Source organism: Emydura macquarii, unplaced genomic scaffold (genome assembly GCF_026122565.2).
Source record: "Emydura macquarii macquarii isolate MOO-44397 ecotype Brisbane River unplaced genomic scaffold, CSIRO-AGI_Emac_v2 contig_374, whole genome shotgun sequence".
In the NCBI taxonomy this organism is placed as follows: Eukaryota; Metazoa; Chordata; order Testudines; family Chelidae; genus Emydura; species Emydura macquarii.
Window position 1 is genome coordinate 11,356,092 of NW_027130511.1, and position 26,982 is coordinate 11,383,073.

Genomic DNA, 26,982 nt, shown 5'->3' on the forward strand with positions numbered 1-26,982 from the left:
ACAGACAAAGGGAAAAGTGAAGGAGAAGAGCAGGCTAATTTTTTTTTTTTTTTTTAATTATTACATTCAGGTTGGTAAATCAAAAGCTATGACATTAGAGAAAGTATTTTTAAAGTATCATTGAATGTAAAAGTGTGTAGTCTTCACTGTTTTCTGCTAGTTCAAGACTAGCTTCAGTTCTTTCAAATCCATACAATTATGAGGTCAGGGGTGCAATCATTTGAATCCGCCAAGAATGTATTTGATCCACTAGTTTAAACAAGATATCTGGTAAATATTACATTTAGAAAGCCCCCTCAGTCTCATTTGAACAAAAGACACTGCAGTACCAGGAAGTAAGTCTATTTTTCCCCCCCCCAAGAGTTTTACTACACATTAACTAATAGGGATTTACAATGTAAATCCCCGTAAGTCTGCATACACAGAGAGGCTCTTCTTTATTAAGTTTTCTATTGTTCCTCTTCTCCTTTCCCCATCTCCATGCTTACAAATGGTACAAATACTTTGAACAGAAATGGCTAGCTAGCAACTCATGAATGAATTCTCTTACTAGTCCTCAACCCATAAATCTATTTTGGAACATGAAGAAAACCTGTTCAGTTGTTTGAGAATCAGACATTAAACTGAACAGGTGCATTTGAAAAAGTATTTATTGAAACAGCTTTTCCATTTTGGCTTCTTCTTATTCAAGATTACCTTAACATCTAAACTTTAACACTGCATTAATTACACAGAAGTCAGTAAATTCCAAGATACAGTTTCTACAGTAGCCTTTACTCTAGTTCCTGTGCATATGGATTATAATATTATAATAATATAATATGGATTCCTGTGCATATGGAATATAATGGATTATAATATGGATTATATGGATTGTCCACACAATGACAACACAATACATCATAGAAATTATAATAATGGAACTGCACTAGTCTATGCTACTCCTACAATACAACTGTAATGATTCAATATTTGTGATTTATGTTTAAATTCCACTTTTTTACTATCCTTGGATGTATGTAGCATTGTGCATTGCTAAATCTATAAAGTAAAAATCCTACAATCTTAACATTTAATTAACACGATACTTTGCTTTTAGTGTTATTTAAATTCCATTCTTAAGAGGTTCATTGCTAAAAAAATCAATATCAAAACAATTTAAGAACATGTGAAGTATGACTCAGATTAAATCAGTGCACCTTGAAGAGCTAAATATCCCAGGCTAGTGTAATAACTCACTTTCTATTTGCATACTTGAGCTCAAATCTTAACTTGGGTCACAACAAAAATTAATTTAATATTCTCATCTCATTCCCATTTGTGCACATCATAAAAGCATCACACAACTAAGCAGTTTGACAAGAACAGCAGCCCAAGAACAGAATAGCAGAAGTGGTCAAGACTTGGCAGTTCTTTCTCCTTCAGATCTTTAACATACACCCCTTCCTATGCATCCATACAGCTAAAACTCTCACCCAAGCTCTTATCAACTTATGTCTGGATCACTACAATGTCCTTTTCTCCAGCCTTGACAAATGCAGTCCTGCCCCACGCATATCCATTGAGAATGCTAATGCAAAGTTCATTCTCTTAGCTCATCAGTTTGACCATGTCACCTTATTCTCTGCATTCAACCACTGGCTCCCTCCCCCTTCTCCATCACAGTACAGTAAGTTACTTGTCTTCAGTTTCAAGGCCTTTCTCAGCTTATCCCCATGGTATCTATCATCTCTCATGTGCTATTAAGAGGTCAACTTCTGTCTCTGCTCATCAGTGATGCCAGCCTTCACCACGCACTTGTTGCAAACAAGCACCTTTATGCTCTCTCCCATACTATCCCTCACAGTTGGGAGCAGCTCCTCGTAAACATCTGTGAAGCTACTTCATTGTGCTCTTCCAAATCACTCCTTTGATTTGATGCCTGCACAAATCTTGACAACGGTTGGGCTCCTGAAGCACTGAATCTGCTGCCTATCATGCTGGCCAATGTTGTCTCATTGTTTCCTTGTGCTACTGTCTGAATCCATCTGTCTTTTTTCTTATGCTAGATTGTAAGCTCTTTGGGGCAGGGGCTTTTTGTTCTGTGCTTGTACAGTGCCTAGCACAATAGGGTCAGAATCCATGACTGGGGTCTCCTAGGTGTTAGTGCAACACAAATAAATAAAAATAATAATAAAAGGATTGAGATCCTTGCTTTGTTTCAGGTAAAACTTGTCAACCTACATAAGCCTAAGCATAGGACAAAAGACCTAAAATGAAAGTGAAACAAAGATCAAGAAGCTTAGAAGCACTGCAAAAGTTGACAGGCCTTAGTGAGAAATACCTCTATACACACTGCCTCCTAATGCTTTTACTGATCCTGTTTTCTTTTGATGTTGGGGTTATTTGGGAGGTGGAAGGGGTTGCACCTTTTTTAAACATTTCAACTGAATTTAAGTAAGTGCTCTACTCAGGGCAGCCACCAAAACAGAATAAGTGGAAACAGCTAGAGACTGGCTATAAAAGTGAAATTCCGTGAAACGCAAGAAGTAAACAAAGCATAAAGTAGTGAAGGAGTATATTTGGAGTTTTTTTTTTTTTAAATGTTCAGTTTTATTCATCTCAGGTGTTGCTGGTAGCAGAGTAAGGAAATTTTTTAGCTTATATATAAGCTAGCTATATTTCAATGCACTTCCCAAGTTAGCACCATAAATTGCTGAAAGCTGATGAAGTCCTGTCTTAATTTAAAATTTATGGGACTCATTTGTAACAGGCATTTATTATGTGAAACAAAAAATTTCTGGGCCAGTGCGTGTGTGTGTGAAGTGTTTAAAAAAGGGAGCATTCTCCCCTCTCAACAAAATGAAACAATATTCTAGTATAAAACCTAAAATAGGTGAAGAATCTAGTAAGCTTCCAATTTCCCCAGTGCTACTCATGAGCCCGGATCCTGCAAAACCTTCCATGTGCAGAAATCTCAATGAATTCATTGGGAATTCCACAGTTGGAGGGCTTGCAAGATAAGGCCTGTGATTCAGGTATCACTAGGGGCCACCACCCACACTACATTACTGCCCCCTTGTTGTAAGAGTTAAAAAAAATTGACAAGACTCTAACTCAGCAACCAATTATTAAACCGAAACCACATACTAAAGCTCCATTGACTTCACTTGCACACCCCCACCCAGGTACACAATTTAGCTACTTTTGCCAGAAACAAATCTTTGTTGACAACCTAAACAAGTTAAAGCTCTGTTTGGAGGGGGAGAAGCAGGCAAAAGCATGACAGGCATTGTATTGTAGTAAATGGGGGTTGTGTTGCTTTGGCAAGCAAGAAAACAAAATGTAAGCTAGGAGAAATATTGAGCGTCTCATACTTAAACTCGAAGCCAAGAAAAGATATCTTTTGCCACAATCCAATCCCACCAACCACTGAAAGGAACCACTTGCTATCACCTATTAAACTCTACAGAGCCTCCACCTGTAGGGTTACAAATAAGCCTTGACAAAAGTGGGCAGTCATATTTAAAGCCAGTCATGCAGTTACCAAAGCAGTGTTTTATGAAAGAGGTCCAATTTTCTAAGGGTGGGACAAGAAGCCATAGGAAAGGGTCTTCAAGCGATGCATAACAAAGTAAAACAAGGATATGTCTCTATATATTTGACAGCTATGGTAAGGCAAAGGAAGAGGCAAGTAATGTCTCACTAGGGCTTGGGAAGCTATTACTACCAACAAAATGAACGAAAACGTTGCACTTATGGAGCATCTTCTACCCAAGACTCTCCAAGCACTTTACAAACATCGATGACCTCAGCCTCACGCCACTCCTGAGTTGCAGGCGATCGCTACCCCGTGGCACAGGTGGGTGCATGGAGCTGTGGAAAAGTAATTTGCTGAGCACCGCACACAGGAAGCGCCAGAAACAGAACCCAGGAGTCCTGACTCCCAGGCCCCTTGTTTTAGCCACTGACCCACGACACCCCCTGCGCTCCCCTGGGGGCCAGGCCACCCTCTGCGGTGGGGATCCCCCTTGGAAGGACGGAGAACAGACTCCGGCCAGCCTCCTCATGGAGGAGGTTAGGCCCCGGAGCCCAGCCCAGCCCCTGTGGGAGGCGGGAGGTGAGGGCTCAGCCGGTGCCCCTAGGGAAGCCGGTCTCACCTGTTCCTGCTCCATGGCGCCGGGGGCAACGGCGGGTGCGGTGCCGGCTGAGGGGGTGCAGTAGAGGGCGATAGCGGAGAGACGTTGCTCCATCCCCCCGCCAGCCCACACAACAGCGGCAGGCAGCGCAGACTCCAAGCCAGAGCCACTGCTCCCGGGCGGGCCCCGGAAGTGAGGTCACCGCCGGCGGCCCCGCCCGCCGCACACACCCCGGAGCGCAGAGGCCGTTGCTAAGAAACCGGCTGGGCTTGGTGCGCGGCGTCCCCTGCGGCAGGGAGCGGAACGGCCTCGCCCCCGCCGCCAGCCCAGATACCGCCCTGCTGCACAGCTGGGCCCTCCCCGCCGCCAGAGAGCCACCCCGCAGCCGGGACACCTCCGCCCCACACCGCCAGAGAGCCACCCCCGCAGCCGGGCCACCCACCTGCATAGCTGGGCCTCCCGTCCTCAGACATCCATCCCCACAACTGGACACCCCCACAGTCACCACCACGCGCCACAGCCAGACCCCCCAACAGCTCAGAAACACATGCACAGCCCCTGACACCCGCTTCCCTCCAGAGACCCACCTCTCAGCCAAGTGTCCTCTTCTCTCCAGAGACCCACAGATCAGTATCCACTTCCATTCAGAAAGACCAGCCCCCTGTGATGCTGATAAACCAGGTGCTATCTCTTCTCAAGTCTGTAGGCATCAGCTGAGCACTGACAGATTCATAGGTGGAAACCAAACTAGCTCACCTGTATGTTAGTTTTGTTCAAAATATTTGTCTTTGTGATACTGAGCCAGCGAGGGTTAAGCAACCAGCAGGCTGAGTGACCCAAAAGCCACCCTTAAGGAGCTATTAGAAAAGTATTGAAATGGTAAACAGGGCCATTCTTTGTAGATAGTTATCAAAGCCATGTGAAATAGACTAGAGTCATGAAATATAGGCCTGTATTGTTAAAGAATTAAGAATATATACTAGTTGTATTTGTGTTTACCAATGTCTAGAAGTTTAACAATGTGATCTAATTAGCTTGTAGATGCTAAACTTCTGTTCCTGTCCATAATGTTTCATTACTGTATTCTATTGATTCAGAGATAAAAAGGAGATATTATCACTTAGGGGTGGTCTACACTACACAGTGTCTTATGTCAACCTAATTATGTCAGTGTCTACACTACAGCCTTCCTCCGGCAGATGTAAGTGCCCTACTACACCAACATAATAACTCCACCTCCATGAGAGGCATAAGGCTTATGTTGGTGGTGTAGTTAGGGTGATACAAGTATGTGTAAATTTCCCTGAGCTGTGAAATTGACAAGGCTGCCTGGCTTCCAGGAGCAGGAGGAGGGCTGAGAATCCAGGGCAACTGGACCCTGATCCCTTGGGGCAAGAAGCCCTGGGTGGCTTCCCACCACTACCAGCAGGGAACAGGGAACAGGGAGCAGGGGTAGCCCATCAGGAGCCTGTAGGGCAGCCGGGCTTCTCGCAGGGAGCTGCCAGCGGAGCAGAGACACCAGGCTCTCAGCTCCCCATACTACTCTTCTTAGGTGGGTGGAAGGGCTCCTGGTGAGGATATGCACCACCAACCCAAGGAGGGTAGTGTGAACATGCACCACCACAGCTGTAAATCAACCTAATATAGGTCGATTTATGTTTCTAGTGTAGACATACCCTTAAATGGGACTTGTGGTGTAATAATGTTATTGTCTTAATTTCTCTTTAAAGTTTGCAGTAAACTACCTGTGAACTGTTTGATGGTTAATTGCCTTATGCTAATGAATGCAACTAGTTACCTATGTATGCCTAGGAAACAGATTAGCTTCAAAGTAACAATGTACTTTACCTATTCTTCATACAAGAAAAGTCTGCTGTGATCATTTGCTGACAAGTGGTGTATCTTTTGAACTTTGGCTATAAAGGAGGTTGCTGTAACGACACTGAATATTGGTATCATTTTCTACAGGCAGTTATTTATTTTAGCTGATATCTCAGTCCTGAGGGCAACAAAGGCACAGAGAGTACAGCTGCTGCTGGTGTCCTGAAGCATCCCAAACCCATATGTCACTAGTCTGTGTACCGCAACGGTGCCTGCATAAGTTATCGCAGACTGGCATGGACAAATGTCCTGCCGCAGAGGAGGAAATAAGGCTCCCATCCCTAGAAACCTTCAGGAGAGGATTGCCATCGAACTCTCTGAGGAGGATTCAAGAGACATCACCAAGTACATACACAAACTGCTCCGCATTCCCCACCTAACCTAACTCTAGAGGGGAATGAAAAGTAGATAACAAATCTGCCTCTCTTGTTGTACTGCTACCTCTTCTAGTGCAAGTAAACTAATTAAAAGTCAATAACTATGTGCACCATTGTAATCAGAAATACATTTACACACTTAACCGAGGTTCTTTCCCCTGCACTGGGCTCAGCCATGCTCAACTGCTGGGACTGTGGTAGAATCTCAGACATGTCCTGGCTCGTGGCATAGCTGGACTTCCCAGTTGCATTTCCCCCATTCTCCTCCTCTTCCTCCTCATCCTTGCTGTTCATGGCAAGGGTCTGTGTCTTGGTCTCCTTGGAGGTAACCAGGGTGGTCTGGGTGGTGCTGTTGATTTCTCCATCAAGTATGGCATGCAGCTCTTTGTAAAAGTGGCAGGTTTGTAACTCAGCCTGGATTGGCTGTTGGCCTCCCTGGCCTTCTGGTATGCCTGCCCCAGTTCCTTCACTTTCACATGGCACTGCTGCTGTTCCCTCTCATAGAATCGTACAATTGGAAGGGATCTCAAGAGGTTTTTTAGTCCAGTCCCCTGAACTCAAGGCAGAACGAAGTATTATCCAGACCGTCCCTGACGTGTTGGTGTAACCTGCTTTTTAAAATCTCCAATGATGGAGATTCCACAACCTCCCTAGGCAATATCTTCCGGTGCTTACCTAGTTAGGAAGTTTTACTAATGTCCAGCCTAAACCATCCTAGCTGCAATTTAAGGCCATTGCTTCTTGTCCTCTCCTCAGAGGTTAAAATGAACAATTTTTCTCCCTCCTCTTTGTAGCAACTTTTTATATATATTCTTTAAAATTGTTATCTTATCCCCCCTCAAGTCTTCTCTTCTCCAGACTAAACAAACCCAATTTTTTCAATCTTCCCTCATAGGTCATGTTTTCTAGACCTTTAGTCATTTCTGTTGATCTTCTTTGGACTTTCTCCAGTTTGTCCACATCTTTCCTGAAATGTGGCACCCAGAATTGGACACAATACTCCATTTGAGGCCTAATCAGTGTGGAGTAAAGCAGAAGAATTACTTCTTGTGGCTTGCTTACAACACTCCTGCTAATACACCCCAGAATCATCTTTTTGCAACTGTATTACACTGTTGACTCATATTTAGCTTGTGATCCCCTATAAGCCCTATATCCCTTTTCGCAGTGCTCCTTTCTAGGCAGTCATTTCTCATTTTGTGTGCAACTGCTTGTTCCTTCCTAAATTGAATACTTTGTATTTGTCCTTATTCAATTTCATCCTGTTTACTTCAGACCATTTCTCCAGTTTGTCCAGATCATTTTGAATTTTAATCCTATCTTCTAAAGCACTTGCAACCTCTCCCAATTTGGTATCATCTGCAAATTTTATAAGTGTACTCTCTATGCCATTATCTAAATCACTGATGAAGATATTGAACAGAACCAGATTCAGGACTAATCCCTGCGGGACCCCACTTGATATGCCCTTCCAGTTTGACTGTAAACCACTGATAACTACTCTTTGGGAACAGTTTTCCAACCAGTTATGCACCCACCTTATAGTAGCTCCATGTAGATTGTATTTCCCTAGTTTGTTTATGAGAAGGGCATGTGAGACAATATCAAAAGCCTTACCAAAGTCAAGATACACCACAGCTATCACTCCTCCCTATCCACCAGGCTTGTTCCCCTGTGAAAGAAAGCTATTAGGTTTGTTTGACATGATTTGTTCTTGACAAATCCATGCTGACTGTTAATGATCACTTTATTATTTTCTAGGTGTTTGCAAATTGATTGGTTAATTATTTGCTCCTTTATGTTTCGAGGTACTGAAGTTAAGCGACTGGTCTGTAATTCCGTGGGTTGTCTTTATTCCTCTTTTTATAGATTGGCACTATATTTGCCCTTTTCCAGTCCTCTGGAATCTCTCCCATCTTCCATGACTTTTCAAAGATAATCACTAAGACTCACAGATCTCCTCAGTCAGTTCCTTGAGTATCCTAGGACGTATTTTATCAGGCCCTGATGACTTGAAGACATCTAACTTGTCTAAGTAATTTTTAACTTCATGTCCCTTCTCCTACATCTCCTGTGCAAGCTGTTCATAGATGTCCACATTTCTACAGATGGTCTGTAGCTGTGCCTGCACAGCCTCTTCCCCCCACAGGCCCATGAGATCCAATAATTCCTGTCTGGAGCATGTAGCCAGCATGGTCATCTGGGCAGTTGCACACCACAATGGAGAGCTGCATGGTGTGCTCGCCAAGCTGGGCAATCAGGAAAAAGCATTTCCAAAATTTGTGGGATTTTAAATGTTGGGGTAGGCTTCCAGTCTCCATGCCCCTTGGGCAGCTCAGTTTACAAATGTGACCATAGTGGTCAGTGTTGGATATTGTGGGACAGCTGCTGGAGAACTGTTAGGGTTGACATAGGTAACACAGTGTCTACACTTGCATTGTGTCGACCTTAGTACATCAACCATGGCTCTATGCCATTTGGGGAAGTGGTGCCACTGCATCGCCATAATGAGGCGCTTACATCAGTGGGAGACAAATGTAAGCGTAGATACATGCACAACTAGGTCAATGCAAGGAGGGTTATGTCAAGCTAACTTTGCAATGCAGACAAGGCCTCAGTCAACAAAAACCCACCACAGACAGACTCACAGGTTTTGTCTACACTGGAAAGGGTTTACTGATATAGGTAAACTTGTATAGCTAGACAGGCAAAATCTTCTAATGTAGACATAGCTTATACCAGCAAAAGAGTTCTTTTGGCAATATAGCTTATACCAGTTCCCTGAATGTAATGGACTATATCAGCAAAAACACAGTTTTGCCAGTATAATTGTGTCTACACTGGGTATTTTGCCAGCATAGTTACATTGGTTAGGGCTGTGATTTTTTCACACTCCTAACCAACATATCTATGCCAGCAAAACTTTTATATGTAGATCAGGCCATACCCAGACACACACCCCCACCTACTCTGCTATCAGCACCCACATATAAACACATACACAATCCAGGGGCAGATGCATTTGAAGCTGCTCTTTAACAATTTATATTGTATGTGGGCCTGATTATTGAAGTGTTTTCTGTATGATTATATTGTTTTAACTCAACAGGATTCTGTCTGGAAAAACAGAAAGGGGAAAAAATGCCTCAAAATAAGCCTCCGCAAACATTTAACTCATAAGGGACAATGCCAGAACTATTAGCTTTGATGATTCTGCCTCCTTTCCAGCCAACCTACAAAGTTGGTTTGGACCAGGACAGGAAAGCTTGTGAACAAAGGAGAACAAAATAATTCTGGGAGTATTTAAAGGGTCCTTCTTTCAAGAGAGAGAAGCAGACATCATTGAGGGAAACCAGACTGAGGAATCCCACTGGCAGTGTCTGAAGAAGGTAGGCCTGCCTAGCTTACCAGCAGGGGACAATAAGACTTTAGGTAAGATAGACCTGAGTGTAGACCATTTGTTGTTTTAAAATCCTCTTTCTATAAAGGCTTTATTCTCATTGCTAAAATAAATACTGTGGTTTTAATAAGGCTGCATTGTCCTATATGCCACTGGTCACAGACTCCCACAGGGAAGAACCACAGATGCCATGAACATGCTGGGTAAGCACTGTTGATACACTGTACTGTAGCCCAGGGCCCTGTCTAAGTGGGGGAGAATTATGGAATTCTACCCCAGAACTGGTAAAGACAAAAAGCCTGACACCTGATGGGGCATAGGTGCTGGAACTAGACGTGCGGGGTGCGGGCTTGAAGTGGTTTCTATTATATACAGGGTTTACAGTTTGATTCAATGGCTCTCTGCACCCCCACTATAAAAATTGTTCCAGCATCCCTCAGAGGGGGAGCATGTAAAGAGACCAGGAAGGGGACAGAGGTGAGGCTAGCCCTGTAACTGAGACAGGATGGTTTAGGGAAGAGCACAGCAGCTGCAACCACCACTACCACAAAGGCAAGGGAGGCTGGAGGAGAACTCTGACTCCCTACAAACACACACTCTTAGAGTTCACGTATGGGCAGGGGAGAAGAGTAGAAGGCCGGTGTTGTCTATGTTTAGAGACAGCGATCTTAATTGTATGTGGCAAGGATCCCAACTGTAGTACAAAAATACATAAGCTTTGTAGAAGAGTATGTTGTAAGAGTAAATAAATAAAAGAAAATAGAAGAAAGAGCTTGAAATGGTGCATGAGATAGAAACTTGATAATTTTCTTCAATCTGTAAAACGTCAGGTAGAAGACAGCATTTCTACTGTCAATAATGGATAGAATTATAGTGCATTCAACAACAGAGGTTCATGTGGGTCAGACTCATAATAATTGGTTGTGAATTCTAAAAAGAGCAATTATCTTCTTTTTAAAGAAGTATTATTCTAAGGAACCCACTTCTATTGAACTTGGAGAGTAAGACTGAAATATTAGTGAAAGAAAGAAAATGCCAGATTATTATATTTACAGAAACTGTGAAGTGTTCCCTAGATTTTCAGATAACACAGTATAAAAATCCCTAGTGTATTTAAGATAAAGTAGTATAGTTTAAAACTGAACAGAAACACTATGATAAGCACTCTATGGAAAAATAAAAATGACTTCACCTCTGCATTGCCAGTTTAAATCCCACTTAGGTCAGTGCTAACAGAAAAATATTAACTATACTCAGAGCAGGATTTAGGGGCAGGTGACCCAGGCAACTACCTGCAATGCCAGGCTTGGGGGAAGGGCGTGTGCCAGGCTTGGGGTTCTGCTTTTGTTGTTAGCAACAAAAGGGAAAATAGAATGTTTGAAGTAAAATGTTTCAGGTATTCCATATGTGGATTTATTTTTCACTAACCTCTTAGAATGTTCTGGACCTTTGTAGAATCTTGTGGAACATTCCAGACTTTCTGAGAACTACATTTTCCTCAAACCTCCTAGAATGTTGTCAGCCATGCCCTTGCGGGTATATAAAGGGTGGGGCATTACCAGTCAGTCAGTGACATATAAGAACAAACTGAAGTGAAGTGAGAGCCCAGCTGCAATATTGTGAACTTTGTTTTATTGTGTAATTGCGAGTGTACTTGTGTTTTAAGACTTGAAGAGTGTAAGTAGGAATAAATCATGCATCAAAGTCATGAAATGGGCTACAAATGTAATTAAAAAAAAAGATATTTAAAGTTTAACAAATAGTGGGGGGGGGGCATCAAAGACTATCCTGGGGTGCTATTTGTTCTAGGATCGGCCCTGACTATGCTCAGCAGATGGTGTCAGCAGCCAGTTTGCTGCCCCCTGCCAGTACTATAACCAGAGCCCTTGTACAATAGCATTGTGCCTGGCCTTCCACCAATGTGCCCACTAACACAAGAGATTAGTGTATTTTAATTTAGCAGTGTATTGATAATACTAATGAAGAGTAGAAAGGCTAGGAAATTAAGAATTCAACACCATGCCAAATGCTTGCCTGCACCTATGCCCTTTAATAGCAGTTTTGTTGCCTACATGAATTAATGTCTAGTTTCTAATGAACAGGTATCTGTCCACCATTACAATTACTGCGGGATTGATTGAGCGGCAATGGAGACGCACTCAGTCAAACCAGGAAGTCGACGCTGTTAATCCACCCCCGCAAGAAGAGTAACGCTGCATCAACTGGAGGGCATTTCCCATCGGCACAGCACAGTGAGGATGCCGTGGTAAGCAGAAGTTAGGAAGTCGATGGGAGATACACAAGCTACTCTATGTAGCTTCGTATCTCCCGTCGAGTGACACTGAAATCCGCCAGCAGTGTAGACTAAGCCAGACATTCTTTTAGAGATTCTTTGGGAGGAAATAGCTTGTTCTCACATTCCACAACAGTATACTCTGATCCGTTTTGTCCTTTGCAGGTAAAATGCCAATGCTCATCTCATGATGAGAGAATGGAGCCTCTTCTCATTGCTGGAAGCACGGAGCTTTGGGAAGAACACAAGTAAGTGGATAGTCTGATTTATGTGACTTCCAAAACCACCTGATAGGTGAATTTCGAGTGTAGTCATAGTGAGCCTATCTTTATGGAATAGTGTGTGTGGTGGGTCTGCCATTAAGTGGCATTAAGGCACCAAGTTCACCTACTGACACTGCCTGAAATATTACAAAATTGCAATGGATATTACAAGATATGCCATGCAAGGTATAATTGGAAAAGTTAGAATTTACTAAGTATGATAATATTGTTTATATGTATGTATCATCTTTGTATTGTGAATTATAAATATGTGTGATATGTTTGTATCTCAAACTGGTGCTGTGCTATTGGGTGACACCCCCAGGCAGATTAGCGTCAGCACTTTCCAGCCTGCTTGAGGGCCCATCAAGGATAATCAGCTATACAATAGCCCAGGGAGAGAAGCCAGGGGCTATGCCTATGAATCAACAGGATATAGAAGGATATGCCTGTAGAAAGGGGACTCCAAGAGCTTCTCCTTGCACATGTGCTGTGGATTTGTGTTTGAAACAAGCCACATGGCAGAGAATATAAAAGGCAACTTCACCATCTCCATTTTATCTTTCATTCCTGCTTCTTACTTCTGGCTCAACTACTCTACAACTGAAACTTTGAAACAAAGGACTGAGACCCATCCAGGCCCGGGATGTACTGCAGAGGAACTTTATAAGCCCGCAAGCTCACCAGTACCACTAAGAATCAGATATATATGAACTTTGAAATCATTTGTATGTATGTGATTGCTTTGATAATTTAACATCTCTCATCTTGTTTCTTTCTTTTATAATAAACCTTTAGCTTTAGATACTAAAGGATTGGCTGGAAGCAAATGGAACTACTGCAAGCTGAGGCAAAAGTTTCCAGACTTAAACTCCAAGTCAAAGTAATAAAAGAACAGTATACCCCTCTGGCCCAGGTGATGGCAACAAGGAAGGTACCTTCACTGACAGGTGAGAGATTGAACACATAGCTAGGGATTCAAAGGGTGGCATAATGAGTGCCGAAAGAACTACATTAAGTTCCCAGTGAGGGATTGGCTTCATTACAGATGGAAAGGTCCTGATTAAACTTTTTAGGAACCTAGACATTACTGGGTGAGTTGAGACAGAATAGCTGTCCACTGGTGAGTGACCTGTTTGCCACCAGGTGAACCTGTAGCAATCTAAGGGAAAGATCTGTTGTCTTCAGGTTAAGGAGGTAATCTAAGATAGCAAGAATACCTGTTGTTTCTGGAGACACATGATTCTGCTGGGCCCAGGTAGAATAACTCTTCCACTTGGCTAGATAACATTTTCTATTGGAGTCCTTTCTTTCCTTTTGGAGGCCGTGGGGAGAGAAACTCAGTGGTATAGTTGGAATGAATGAGATCCAGTACCCACTTGTCCATTGTTATTGCCCTCCAGTTGTGGGAAAAGAATGCTAGGTGGCCACCAAAGGAGACCTGAGGCTCAGGTGGGGCTGGCATCAATATTGGTTTGCAACTGTCAAGCATCTCATCAAAAGTATCTTTTGGCCAGGTTGGGGTCAAAGTGGTTGAATTGGAAGGAGCAGGGTATCGTGTTCTTTGCATCTTCTGTCATTTGCAAGGTACTTTGTAAGGTGTGACAATAAAAGGTTGCAGCACAGGCCTTGATTTGTAGGGTTGCTTATGGCATTTCTTCTTCAAGGCCAGTGTATGTAGCCCCAGGGAGTGGAACATTGCCCTGGGGTCTTTTAGTGAGTGCAAAAAGACTTACCTGTCTTTTTGTTTAATAAACTGGTCTCTAAAGGCAAGTACTCTACAGTGTTCTGGACATCGTTGGGAAACCCGGAAAAGTATAGCCATGATTCCCAGTTCATCACAATGGCAGTTGCCATTGATCTTGATGCTGTATTAGCTGCACTGACCACAGCCTGTAGCAATGTTCTGGCCACCAGCTTGCCTTTATCGATAAGGGCCTGAAACTGAGTCCTGTCCTGCTGTGGTAATTTGTCTTTGAAATCTAGGAGCTTTGAATCATTTAGAAAATCATACTTAGCCAACAGCGTTTGACAGTCCCCTAGTCTAAACTTGCCGCTAATAGATGTAAATCCCTTCCTCCCCAGAAGGTCCAGATATTTAATTTCCTTATCAATGGGAATGGTTCTTGGGTGCTGCTGCCTGTATCTTTCTGTGGCTGTAATGGAATGCTACATTGTATTATACTCTTCAGTCACTAGGTGACACTGTGTGTAAAATACTGTACATTATTTAAATGAACGTTAGCCATACCTGGTAGAGCAGTGGTTCCTAACCTGTGGCCCGCGGGGGCTTTCAGAGTGGTCCACCACTCCCCTCCCACTGGCTGCAGAAGGGAGCTGTTGCCTAAGGACCCAGACGGAACGCGTAGCTGCGTGGCTAAAAGACCGGTTCAGTCTCCTTGTTGCAGTCAAGGGGACGGGAGATCAGCGCTCCCCTCTCCCTGGCTGTAGCAGGGAGCACAGCAAAGTGCTCTGCCTGAGTCCCAAGGCGCTGGTGTCCCTGCTGGAGCCAGAGGGAGGAAAGCACTGATCTCCCATCCCCTTAGCTGCAGAAGGGAGCCACAGCCTAGGGACCCAGGTGGAGTGCATGGAGCTACAGGACACCTTCAGTTTCCCTGCTGCAGCCAGGGGGACGGGAGATCAGTGAGGAGGTAGGCAGCCTCCTTGCTTTGAACTCCTTCTGTCTGACTGCAGTGGGAGGACAGGGGAGAGGGCTGCTGGCAGAGATCGGTGGCCCTTCAGGGTTGTAACGATATCTGTGGCCCATGAGCCGGAAAGGTTGGGAACCACTGTGGTAGAGGATTAAAGGCTTGAATGATGAACACATCTGCTGTGTATAAGCAAGCTCTGTGACCAGTCCATATCTGATACATGACCATGGCAGCCTGAAAACCAGGGAGTTTGGTATAGGGTGGTTACATAAAAATTCCAATCCTTTTGCCAAGATACAGTAACACTTCTCAGCCCTCTTGAGGATAGGCGATTATGCTGACAGGAAATGCCAGCAAGCCCTTGCTGGTTCCAATATGGCTTCATGTACTGGAAGAGCTATCTGGCTGGATCTCGTGCGTTGGAGGAGGTCCAAGAGCTTATGCTGTGTGTCCTTGGACCTCCCCTAAGGAGATTGGGAGCGCTTCCACCACCCTTCATAGCAACTTCTGGAATTGGTTGTGGTCATCTAAAAGAGATGGTGAAGATGGAGGAGCTGCCTCATCTGGAGAGGAGGAGATATCTGTTGGTACCAGAAGAACCAGATCAGACCCCTTCTCTTCTATGACTTCAGGAGGCAACACTGGTGCCTGTTTTCTTGGAGGGGAGGAGTGATATGACTCTCTATTAGATCGCACAGATCCTGTATCTTCTGATTTAGGTGGATGAGGCTGGGTCAAGGAAACACTCAATTTCTTGTCTGGACTGAACTCCCTTATTGGAGGTGATGGTGGTTCCTCCAGCACAGCTGATTTTCTCAGCTCAATTGGCAGTGTTGTCAGTTCCATTGAAGGGCAACCAGAGCTAGTAGACAGGATGGGAGTTGGACTTATTTTCCCATAGCCCTTGTCTCCTGATGGAGTCAACTCCCTGATCAAGATTGGTCCCAACAACAGGGGAGATTGCAGATCTGAGAGAACAAAGATGTCCTCCAGAGTGGTGTATATCTCTGTACTCCCTAGGGTGCAAAGGGTCTTGTCTGCCTATCCCCTTGGACTTGATGTGGGAAGACGCTTGGTTGACAGAGCCACATGGGGTCGTTGTAGTACTATCAGTGAATGACTCTCCTGTCTGTTACTCTTTGTCATTATCAATGGTTTTTGGACCCTTGACCTGAATGGTACCGCAGGCAGCATTACTGCCATTGCAGAGTCTACTATCAGCAGAACCTTGCCTCTGTGCATCTTTTTATCATACTTCTGAGGCTTAGGACATCCTAAGTCCTTAGAACTTGGGTACAAAGACTCAGCCAACTTAGACAGGGTCAGGGAGGGATTTATCATCTTAAAAAAGTGGACTTAAGGAGGATCTACTCTAGCACTTATGAAAGTATCCCCTACTCTCATGAGGAAACCCTAAAGAAGGGTCTCTCGCTTTCCTTTTTCCCACTTATGCATCAGACCTTGTGTTAGGAGATGTGCTCCTCAATGACTATAGCCAATGTACAGGGAGGTCCTCCCAGCCTGTGTCTGACTGAGGCCTCATAGCTTTCTCCTTGAGGTGCTTTTTAAGATAGAGTTCTCATGCCTATTGGGTCTGGCTGGGGAAGAAGTATTTTTCCTGAGACAGTAAAGCAAAGACAGCACTGGTGGTCATTGCTGACTAAGAAGAAGTGAGGATAGGAGAGAGTTTTCAAAGCCTGGTATTCTGTGCATAAGCTAATTCCTATACCACAGAGGTGGAAAGTTTCTCCTAGACTGGAGATTCTAACTGTTCACTAGTTACCCTAATAAAACTATTAACACTAACTACACTAGTGATCTAAAACTATGTAAAACTTTGACATATTTACAGGTTTGAAGACAAGGATTAAGCTGTAGAGAAATGAGAAGCTCCAGCCCCTGGAGATTCTGACTCAGACCATGTAGTGGTAAGAAGGAACTGTAGAAGTAGTTGGTCTGCACTGCCCCTTATATCCTCAGAAGAGCAGAGCACAGGGAGAGCAAAAGCAGAGGTGCAGACCAACGGACACTGCTTGGAAGAGTTTTCCAGTCTGAGGTGTCTGGAGCGTATGCATACCCACAGTAGAATTTACATAGGGACCAGCACTTGAAGAAGAACTGGACTTGCCCAGTCTGTCAATCTATCCCCTTCAGTGGACCTTCACTTCTCTAAGTTAAGACAAATTGACAAAACACATATCAGTTCATGTTAACTGAGGCTGTACACAGCTGGTAAGAGATAAAAGGCCGCAAAAGTTACACTTTTAAAATAAAATTGTTGTCCTCTAGCTGCTTGCCCCTAACCAGAATCTCAAGGACACTCTCTTGAAATTCTACATGACTTTTTAGAGTTTATTTTTAGGAAGTGCCTACTTTTGAGTCAGTAAAGCCTAGTAACCTAAATTTTCTCTGGGTGTCCATTAGTTGCATTCTTTCACCTGCCCTGGCCATCTGTTTGAATTCAGTAGAAATATAAAGTTATGTATTTTAACTAACCAAAGACATCAGTGATTACAGTCTTTGCAAATGATTTTGTGATAAAGATAAAAAATCTCTAATCTATGAAAATAAGAAAAGATGCTTACAGCAATAGTTGAGTATAAAAGAGGTAAACCAGTTTTGTATGCTACCTACTTACCAATTTAATGTGCTGCTGCCTTGTTCTCTAGTTCTCTTTAGTAGTTCTTACAATGCACTACAGTTACCAGAACTTCTATGGAAAGCTGAAATGCAAATCAAAGCACTGGTTTAGGTCTTTTTGCTTCTCTAAAATGTCAGGCCTCCTTATAAAGTATAAAGGATAAAAATGTTCCTTTTTCAGAATTGAGCAGGGTGCTGAGGGAGGCAGGAGAGGGGAGAAAGGGGCATAATAGGCTTTGCATGAGGAGGAGTTGTAGGCATTACTGCTACTGACTCCTATAGGTGCAACATTTTCAGAAAGCTTCCCCGTCTAGTGTAACCGTATTACAAGAGTATGGCTGGGAACATGATCCCAACCAGAGATGGCACATGGAGGAACTGCAGATAGTGGAGCCAGCAGCTTAATTTGGCTGTCGAGGCAGTGCTGTAGCATAGTCTCCTACAGATATCCATTTTCAGGACCCATTATTTCCCTTTAATCCACAGCATCCTGGATCCAGTAGGATCCAGTTTTTGCACTGCTTTATCATAGAGAAATCAACACATCAAACTCAGTGTATTCTCATTTGTAGATCATGTTTAAGAACAAAGCCAACACTAGATAACTTCCTCTCCCTCCCCCTATAACAAGCTCCCTCCAACATTCTAAATCTTAACTTCTTTATAAAAGGTGAACTACTACACCTTCACTCACCTCTTCTGGCAAGTATCTCTCTTCATAATCCACCTACTTATCACTTTTCAGCTCTTGTCTTCATATCATTATTACAAACTCTGATTTGAAAACAAAAGCTTATATTAAAAATAAAAAGATGAGGTCATACCTCTATTTCACTATTGAGCTAGTAATTTGTGTACAGTGATGTGTATATCTATCTATGTAAAGACTGGTCCACATACCCTGCAGGTTAGGAAATGCCTAGTGCATGTGCTGCTGCAGGAAGACTTCAGCAGTGTTCTGACCGGACTGTCACTGTGTAGTGGCAATAACTGAGATTTGAGACAACCATAAAATTGTAAGAAAACCACAGTTGTGCAATGAGTTGAAAATAGAAATAAAGAGCCATTTGTTGATTTGACAGTCTCTGTGGATTGGCCCGTACAGAAGTACAGTGCTTCACTGTTCCTGTTCAATATACCCCCTTCTTTGTAAGCTTCATTTTCATTAAGGGCATTCAATCTCTAAACTCTTGCATACAAAGTTCTGGTTGAGAAGATGGTTATATGAATCTTCATCTGTTGCTAAAACAGAAAATGTGTTACCTTTTAAACTTTTTATAGATTACATTGATTTTGATCTTTGTTAATAATGAACCAAAGTAGGTAGTTTGAGTAACCTCTTCAATTCCTTTACAGATATTTGAAAACAGCACCTGGGCAACTGCAGGATTGCTCCAATATAAAATGGTAACATAAAAGTGTTCATAGTTTTAACACAGGTAGTTTAAATATTTTTAGACAAAGGAACAGTTACATAATCTCGCTCATACACATTACATAAAGAGGCAAAAATCTAATGTTTTCATCTGAGAAACTGCATGCCAAATTTACTAAGATATTACACATTTGATGCATAGAATATGTACCATGCTAACAATGCCAAGAACAATACTACAGGTCAAAGTTATAAATAAAACCAAGTCATATTGTCATTTTGCCCTGAACAGTATACAGTGATTTGGGTAGACATTCCTCAGCATCAGTTTTCTTTGTGTATGTCTACACTGTAGGCTTGCCATGTTTGTGCCCAAACCTATCATCCACACTCAAAGCTCTTTGCATCTAGGTGCATGCCGAACATGTTGCATTTGTGGGTATGCATCAGAGCCCACCAAAATTTCTTTACTTTTCTCAGGAGACATTTGGCTGACAAGTCCCCAAACAAGTCTTTGTTGTGAATGTTTACTCAAACTTTAAAAAGCATTGATGCTATTAACCCTATCCACAGAAGTTCATCTGGGTCTTTGTTAACCCTTTTTTTCTTTACAAAAAAAAGAATTTTTTTTTGTTTTTGTATAAAAGGGTCTGTCCACATTACAGTCACAACCAACTTAGGAGACCCACATACAACACAGGACCCTACTTCCATTTCATACTCAGATTAAAAAGGTGGGTTCTAGAAAACAGGGGGGTAACTAGCTCAGAAGCCAAGTTGACAAGACAGATGTGAAGAAAGGACCAGGATCTGAGAGATAGCAAGAGAAACCTCTTTACACAAAAAGGATTTAACTACTAATAGGAGAAATAGAAGCTGAAGATATGAACATATGCTAAAAAGTTAAAGCTCATAGAAGGAAGAGCATTACTGGGTTTGGATAGGTGAATGCCAAATGTTATATAGGAACCCAGAAACCACTTTGGGAAGAGGTGAGAAGGGCTGTAGAGGTCTCCTATGCAAGAACAAACGATATAAGGTACACTATGAATTTGGTTCTCCCATGCTATAACTAATTTTGATATTGCCTCCTACAATATGTACTCCACAAGATAGGGAAAATTGTCTGAGCAGTAGAATTATGTCGGTAGCTAATACGCATTTATTCCAAATTACACTTGCACAATATTTAGCTGCTTATTTCTAAACAGAATAGTAACATTCTGTTCAGACTATACTTGAAGAGGAGACAGAGTGTGTAAAGCCATGATTATTACAAGCACTCAAAACAGTCACACTTAGTCACACTTTAGACAAAATCAAAACCATACAAAGATGAACATTGTAGCAGTATAGCTAACACTTCCCCACCTGCCAATAAGATTGAGTTTCCCCACATACTATTCTTTCCTAAAAATCTTGACAGGAAGTCTTGATTAATCTCTTGCACAGCTCAAAGTCAACATTTTGTCTTTTCACAGCAAGGCCCTGTCTATATTATAAATATAGCCATATCAGAGACCTGGCTTCAACACAATTTGGTTTTCCACTGACTTATTTGCAATGTAAAAAGAGTAATAAGAGGAAAGCAAGAATAACAAAGTATGTTTTACTACAGATTTCACACTTGGGAGAAATGACACTTGTCACCTAAGGAAACAGAGCAATACAGTTGTAAAATGTAAACAAATCCTTTATGGCCTTCTAATGCTGTACTAGATGCCTCAAGTTTTTGCCTGTAAATCAAATCTACATAAGCCATGTTACCCAATAGGCAATATTTAATTTCTTTTGACTAATTATCACACACAAGCTAAAAACAACTGTTCATTCATGATTCTAGAGAACTTGAGAATATTTCAAAATACATGCACAATGCAACAGTGTTATAATAACTGGGCCCACAAATTTACCCTAATTGTAAGCTTGATTCTATAAAGTGAAAGTTCATAAAACATCACAACCTAGAAACAATGTTGATGGGAAAAGATGCAAGTTGGAGTCAGAAAGACTAAATTAGTCCAAACAAAAAGGCTTATTGATATAATTCAAGGACTGTGTTATAATCATGCCTGGTAAACAAGAGAGGTATGGGATCAAAAATGGTTTGTCAGAAGTAACGCCTAATTGGTGAACAAAATAATGGGGAGATGAGCAGAATAGCCTATCAGTCCATTTAGGGATCCTCAGAGAGACTTCGGAGGGAAAATTAGAGGAAGCTGTCTAGATGGACTGGAAAGAGCAAGTTTTTCATCATAGCTTTTACCCTCACTGTCTCCTGGAATCCACCGTTATATCTGTGTCGTCCTGATCTTGAGAGATGTCCTGACCAGACTGGGCCAGAGAAAAGGATCCAGATGACAGCACACCTCCACTAGCACTGGCTACATCCTGAACATCATCTGGGAATGCGAGACTGTCTCCTTCCCAGCCCTGGTTTGTCCCCTATTCTTTCCCCATTTTATTCGTTCCTTTCCTCTCTCTCTCAATTTACAGTTTGTTTGATAAGAGTCTGGCTTAGCCACGCAAAAGTGTCTACTTCGCAGCACTGTGACCAGAAAGAGGCAGTTAAATGCAATGCCCTAAACAGCCTGATGCTGGTACAAGTTCGCCAGGTCTCAGAGTGACTGGTAAGACCATGTGCTGTGCCCGTGTTTTTCCAGCAGTGAGGCTGCAAGTGAGAATCAACACCAGAGACAGAAACTGCATTTTCTATCTTTACTGTTCTTTTATCTTCCCTTTTGTGTGTTTGTCTTGTTTTGTCTAAATAACAGGATTAGACTTTAACAGCAGGAGCCATAACAGCAGCTTCAGCCCTTCTCAACTAAATTATTTTTTTTCCCAAAAAGGACAGTTATGACCATCGAACAGACTCTCAAATACAGGGGGTTTCCTTTTAAAAACTCCCTCCAGCTAAAGGGAAAGACAACAAGGGATGTTGTTAAAATTAAAGACTAATTTAATTTTTCTTCTTTCAGTACCGTTAATGAAAGTTTTAAAAGATTTTTAATAGGGTATTTGCAATGGTACTACACCAACTGATGTCTCAGTATAACAAACCCAAACCTTGTTTAACTGTTTAATGTTGGGACACTGAAACGGTAACACTTTTGACTCTTTGGGCTCATATATTCCACTGAAATTAATACAAACACCCTACCCCAGTCAACAATTGGTAGACAGAAAATAGATATTGAAAAGTCTGTTCTTCCCCCTCTCCCAAAAACCCCTCAATAATTCTTCCATTATTCCAGAAACCAGGGATAATAGATTAATTTTGAAGCATGCCCCAAGGTCAGTAGATTCTGCCTATTTCAGACCATGGCTGAGGATTGAGTTCCAAAATTAGAGACCCTCACACAATTGCCAGCAAACTCCTCCTCTTTTATACAAAAGGAGTTCTAGCTCAAGCACCCCTGCTCACTGCATTTATCCTATCTAATGGGGCCAGGGGCCAGATTGGATTATCAAAAATTCAGATAATTCAGAGAATGAGAAAATGTGAGGCTGCAGTGCCATCTAATGGCCACACAAGAGATCACCTGCTTCTGGACCTGTATGTACTGGTTTGTTCAATTAATAAAGAGAGCCAGATAATGGAAGGTTGGATAAATAGGGTTCTGCTGTATAGGGAGAAAGGTGGTCCCCCAGTTCCATCAGTCCACGGCCATTTAGAGCTTTATGGTCAATGTCAATACTTTAAATTCCACTTAGTGGAAATTATAAAGCACCAGTGTAATATGCTCACAAGAAAATATACTGATTAATTAGCAGTCTGGTGAGATTAAGACAAAACTAGATGTCATGAGCATACTGAAAATACTTGAAACTCATGTCTCCTCAATAACCCTCTCAACAGGCTCCTACATGTACTAAACAGGAGAAAAAATCAAATGCAATCTTGTGAGATTCTGCCCAGGATGGCCACAGCAAGAAGCAGCAGTCCCCCCCCCCCCAAACCATTCTCTGAAAATGCTCAGCAAAGGAGACACAGAGTCAGGAGCAGCCCTATCCACCCTGATTTTGGTCTACAGGCAAGTCAACACCTCACATTCAAGGATATCAAAAGGCATATATTGTGTCTCATCTCTCTAGTAACTGTTATTTAAGTACCGCTGTAAGTGAACAGTGGCCATCTACATACACCACATAAAAAGGTGCATTCCTAATACAGTTTTAAAATCCAAGAAATAAGCACATCTTTCATTTACAACCATTTAAGTTTATTTTACAACATACTTCTTGTGACATTTTATGTTACTATTAACCAAAGATCTGGATTGTTTACAAATATAATGGCTGCCCTTTAATGCAAACAATTAAAAAGTGTCTCTACATATTAAAATATTACATCATGATTTTTATTTATTAAACTTAAGAACTCTCCTTTTGATGGGAAGGAACTAATTTAAGCAAAAATATAACTGCTTTCCAGAAATCAATTTAGAATCTAATTGAAAAGCCCAAATAGAAATTTCAAAAGGTCACTTCTCCCACCCCCATCAACCCTCTTCTTTCTCACTGTAAAAAGGAAGAAAACAAATCCTTTTACTGAAGTCGCAGCAAATGTCATCAGCCAAGTCAGTTTTTATTAAGGCTTCTTTACATATTATTGAATCCCATCATGCCTTTCATGTTTCCAGCAGCACCTTGTTGAAACTGTCTCATCATTGACTGCAATCCTGCCATGCCACCTAGGGAAGAGAGATCAATGAGAATTGGGTAGCTAAGTAGCCTGGAAATTCAATTAGTGGTAACTCTTTTTGGTTAAGAAACTTCATACTTCACCACTAATGCATAGCACTATAGGTGTTCACTGTTCTTTACAAACACAATAGGCACAGCCCAGAAGAGCTCATGGTCTAGTTTAGATGGATATTTAAACAAAATAAATAGTATGTGAATAGGAGTAGATGGGTCAGAGGAAATCAGCAACTGAAGGCTAGATTTAAAGTAGGTTTTAAAGAAGAGATATACAGAAGGAAGCTGTTTCATGCCTGGAAGCTAGAACTAATTCATCTAATTATTGGTGCAAGCTTTTGTCAATGAATAGCCCAGTCACAAGACAGTTCTGGAGCTCTCAGGAGAAATATATGCAAGGTTGGGACTGGAAGCTGCTGTGCACTGTGGTTCAGCACAGAGGCATCAGACAAAAGAGAAATTTGCTGGCAATTGTGTGAACCTTTTTAGTTATCACCTCTCTCATCTAACTGCTCCCTCCCACACTGTCAAACCACCCCAAGAGGAGGCTCAAACAGGGAAAGATAGCGGCAAAGTATTCCATGAGCTCAAGTTGTGTTTCCAGGTTCTAATTAAAAGAACATTAAAAATCTTAACATAAAAACATATACATAATCATAACAATGAAGTATGCTCTCTTCTGTCACATGCTCCCTATTGTTCCTTGCAAATTCCCTAGTTTATACTGTAAAAATGTAACATTTACCCATATGATGAAGAACTCTCGGATCCATCATCTTTGCCATCTGTTGATTCAGTTTTGCCATTTGAGATGGATTTACATTCTTTGACATGTCACCTCCTTAAATACAGACAATGACCAGAAAAATGGATTACTCAGGAGACTGACAATGTAAGAGCCTCCCTTTAGTTGCTTGATTCAACTCAGCTCAGGTTAACAATGATCAAGAGTCATGCCACCGCCTGATAAATGGTTGATGATCTATTCGTGTTTGGCAGTGCACATAAAAAAAAAAATTAAAAAAAATCAGCAGTCTTTGTATATTTGTAGTAGAGAGAGTTTTCTCCTCATCAACAGAAAATCTTTACTACCAGTCTGATACTGTTCATGAACTCCACACTTAATTAAATTCAAAAGACACAAGTGCTTTATCTCCCTGGCCAAGTGCGTGTTAACTGTCACATAACTGGCAAAAGCAGCAGTACAGCTAGTAAAGAATTTTATATAAAATGAAAGTGGACGTATTTTAGATGTACATGAAGCTATTCAGCAAAGTATTTTCAATGGGTTAGCAGAAAATGGCATTTCCAGGTGCACTTCTCAAACAAGTAACTTCCCCTTAAATCTAATCTACATGCAGCAGTAACAGCTGGATTGAATTTACCATATATAGCAAAAATTAGCTTATACAAAGGATATAGGAACTGTTGGGTAAATGATGTTTCTGACCAATAAAAGATAAGGGGGAGGAAAGCAAGATTTTTTCCTTACTATTGGGGTCCAAAAGGAATCCTCATTAATCAGATGTCTCAATCTTGTCCACTTCCATTGAATGAACACTAACAGTACTTTGCCTTTCTTTACTAACTTCAAATGACAAATACCAATTTCAGCTTTAGTCTCATTAGATAGCTCAACTGTCTATAGGGTTCACAGGGAGCTATTCCCCACCTTAATTCTGCAGCCACACATTCCTTTTCCTCCCTCAGCCCTCAAACTAGATTTTTAAATCCCCTCATCTTTGCCCTATTCCCACTAGTAATCACCACGACAATGTCTTTTCTACTGCTGAGTAATTACCAAGTAGAAGGATGTTTTACTTCTTACCTTTGAAAAGTCCCTTGATACCTCCCATCTTTTTCACCATCTGTGCAAACTTCGTGTACTGTGTCAAAAGCTCCTGAACATCTCTGGTAGACACACCCGAACCTCTTGCTACTCTTTGGATTCTTCCTGGTTGTTTACTGAAAACCTTCGCACCATCTGTACTATCTAGCTCTGCAGTTAAAAACAATGCAAAATATCTATACCTGAACTTTATATGAATGTATTAACATTATCAGTATGCAATACAGGTTTTAATGAGAACTCAGTGGTTTAAAATTAAAACAAAATTTTTAAGTGTGGTTCAACCCCTAAAGTGACTGAAAGTGGCAGGAAAGAAACTGGGTTTCCTTCATTCTTGTGCATCATCATTAACAACAGACATTCTACATAACAAATTATGCCCCTAACTACATGTGTGCAACCCCACTAAAAGCTACTGGGATTTGCAGAGAGAGACCTGAGAGCATAATCTGCCAGCAAAGCTTCTATGACTAGTGTTGATGTGCAAGATTAAAACAAACCAAGTGGAATGCTAGAGACCAGGGCGCACATGTAGGTCTGACAGCTAGAAAACAATCTTTTTACTTGCAAACTGAGAAAGTTTTATATGGAAATCAGACAATAAATATGCAACCTCACAAGGAGAATTTTTGCAGTCAATTCTACCCTGACAAATGACTTTGAGGAAGTGATTGTCAATCATAAAATTAATGAGTATATGAAATGTGTTTACTCCTGTTCCAAAAGCATGCTTAGAAATCTCATCTAGTTACTAATAATAAAATAAAATATCCCTATTCAGTCTTATTTCTGAAAGCCTGTCTGCTATGTGCACCTAAATCCTGATGTGGTTTTCCAATTGTTTCATTGGCTAATACATTATGTATGGCTATTTATATGAGCAACATGATAAATTCGTACTTCTCTTTCTTCCCATCCTCCCCAACACTTGTTTCCCTGACTTGTTTCAGTAAAATAATGAACACAGCTATGAATTATTTAAGTAACTGTTCTTAACTTTCTATTGCTGGAACTTGTTTTACCTTGATCATTCATACTGTCCATTATAGTCATCAATTTTTTTAGCCTTGCCATTGATTCCTGTTCATTGCCTTTACTCATAAAATCTGTTCCAAAACCAGGGATCATACCCTGCAAAACAGTACAGTTAGAGTTAATTGTGTCAAGTTTCACAATTTACAAGAGACTACTATGTTTGAGTGACGTGAGAAATAGATAACTATGTATTTTAAATAAGCAAATCTGCACGTGTTCAAACGCAGAAATAGGCAAGTTATTTATGTTTACCAGAAGCCATGAAAATTATCTGGTAGCATTTCAGACAGCTATCAGCTTTAATGTGAAGAATTCCTTAAAATTCACAAAAAAGAGTTCTCCAGCACTTTCTACAAAACAAACTGAAAATGAGTGAAGTTTGAACAGAACATTTTCAGG

The 26,982-nt window shown here is 41.5% G+C and overlaps 1 protein-coding gene across 3 annotated transcripts in view; it reads right to left on the reverse strand.

Moving 5' to 3' along the window:
* LOC137143977 (signal recognition particle subunit SRP54) overlaps positions 1–26,982 on the reverse strand; it is a 78,343-nt gene that overhangs the window by 29,074 nt on the left and 22,287 nt on the right. The window contains exons 13-16 of one of the 3 annotated variants that reach the window (XM_067534068.1): positions 26,571–26,679; positions 25,528–25,698; positions 24,445–24,540; positions 23,570–23,692 (exon numbers count right to left, since the gene is read on the reverse strand). In XM_067534068.1, the coding sequence (XP_067390169.1) occupies positions 23,601–23,692; positions 24,445–24,540; positions 25,528–25,698; positions 26,571–26,679 (468 nt within the window). In that variant the 3' untranslated portion in view covers positions 23,570–23,600. Of the gene's footprint in view, positions 1–4,139; positions 4,415–23,569; positions 23,693–24,444; positions 24,541–25,527; positions 25,699–26,570; positions 26,680–26,982 lie in introns of those variants that run through there. The other 2 variants (XM_067534077.1, XM_067534071.1) reach the window with 2 other exon arrangements.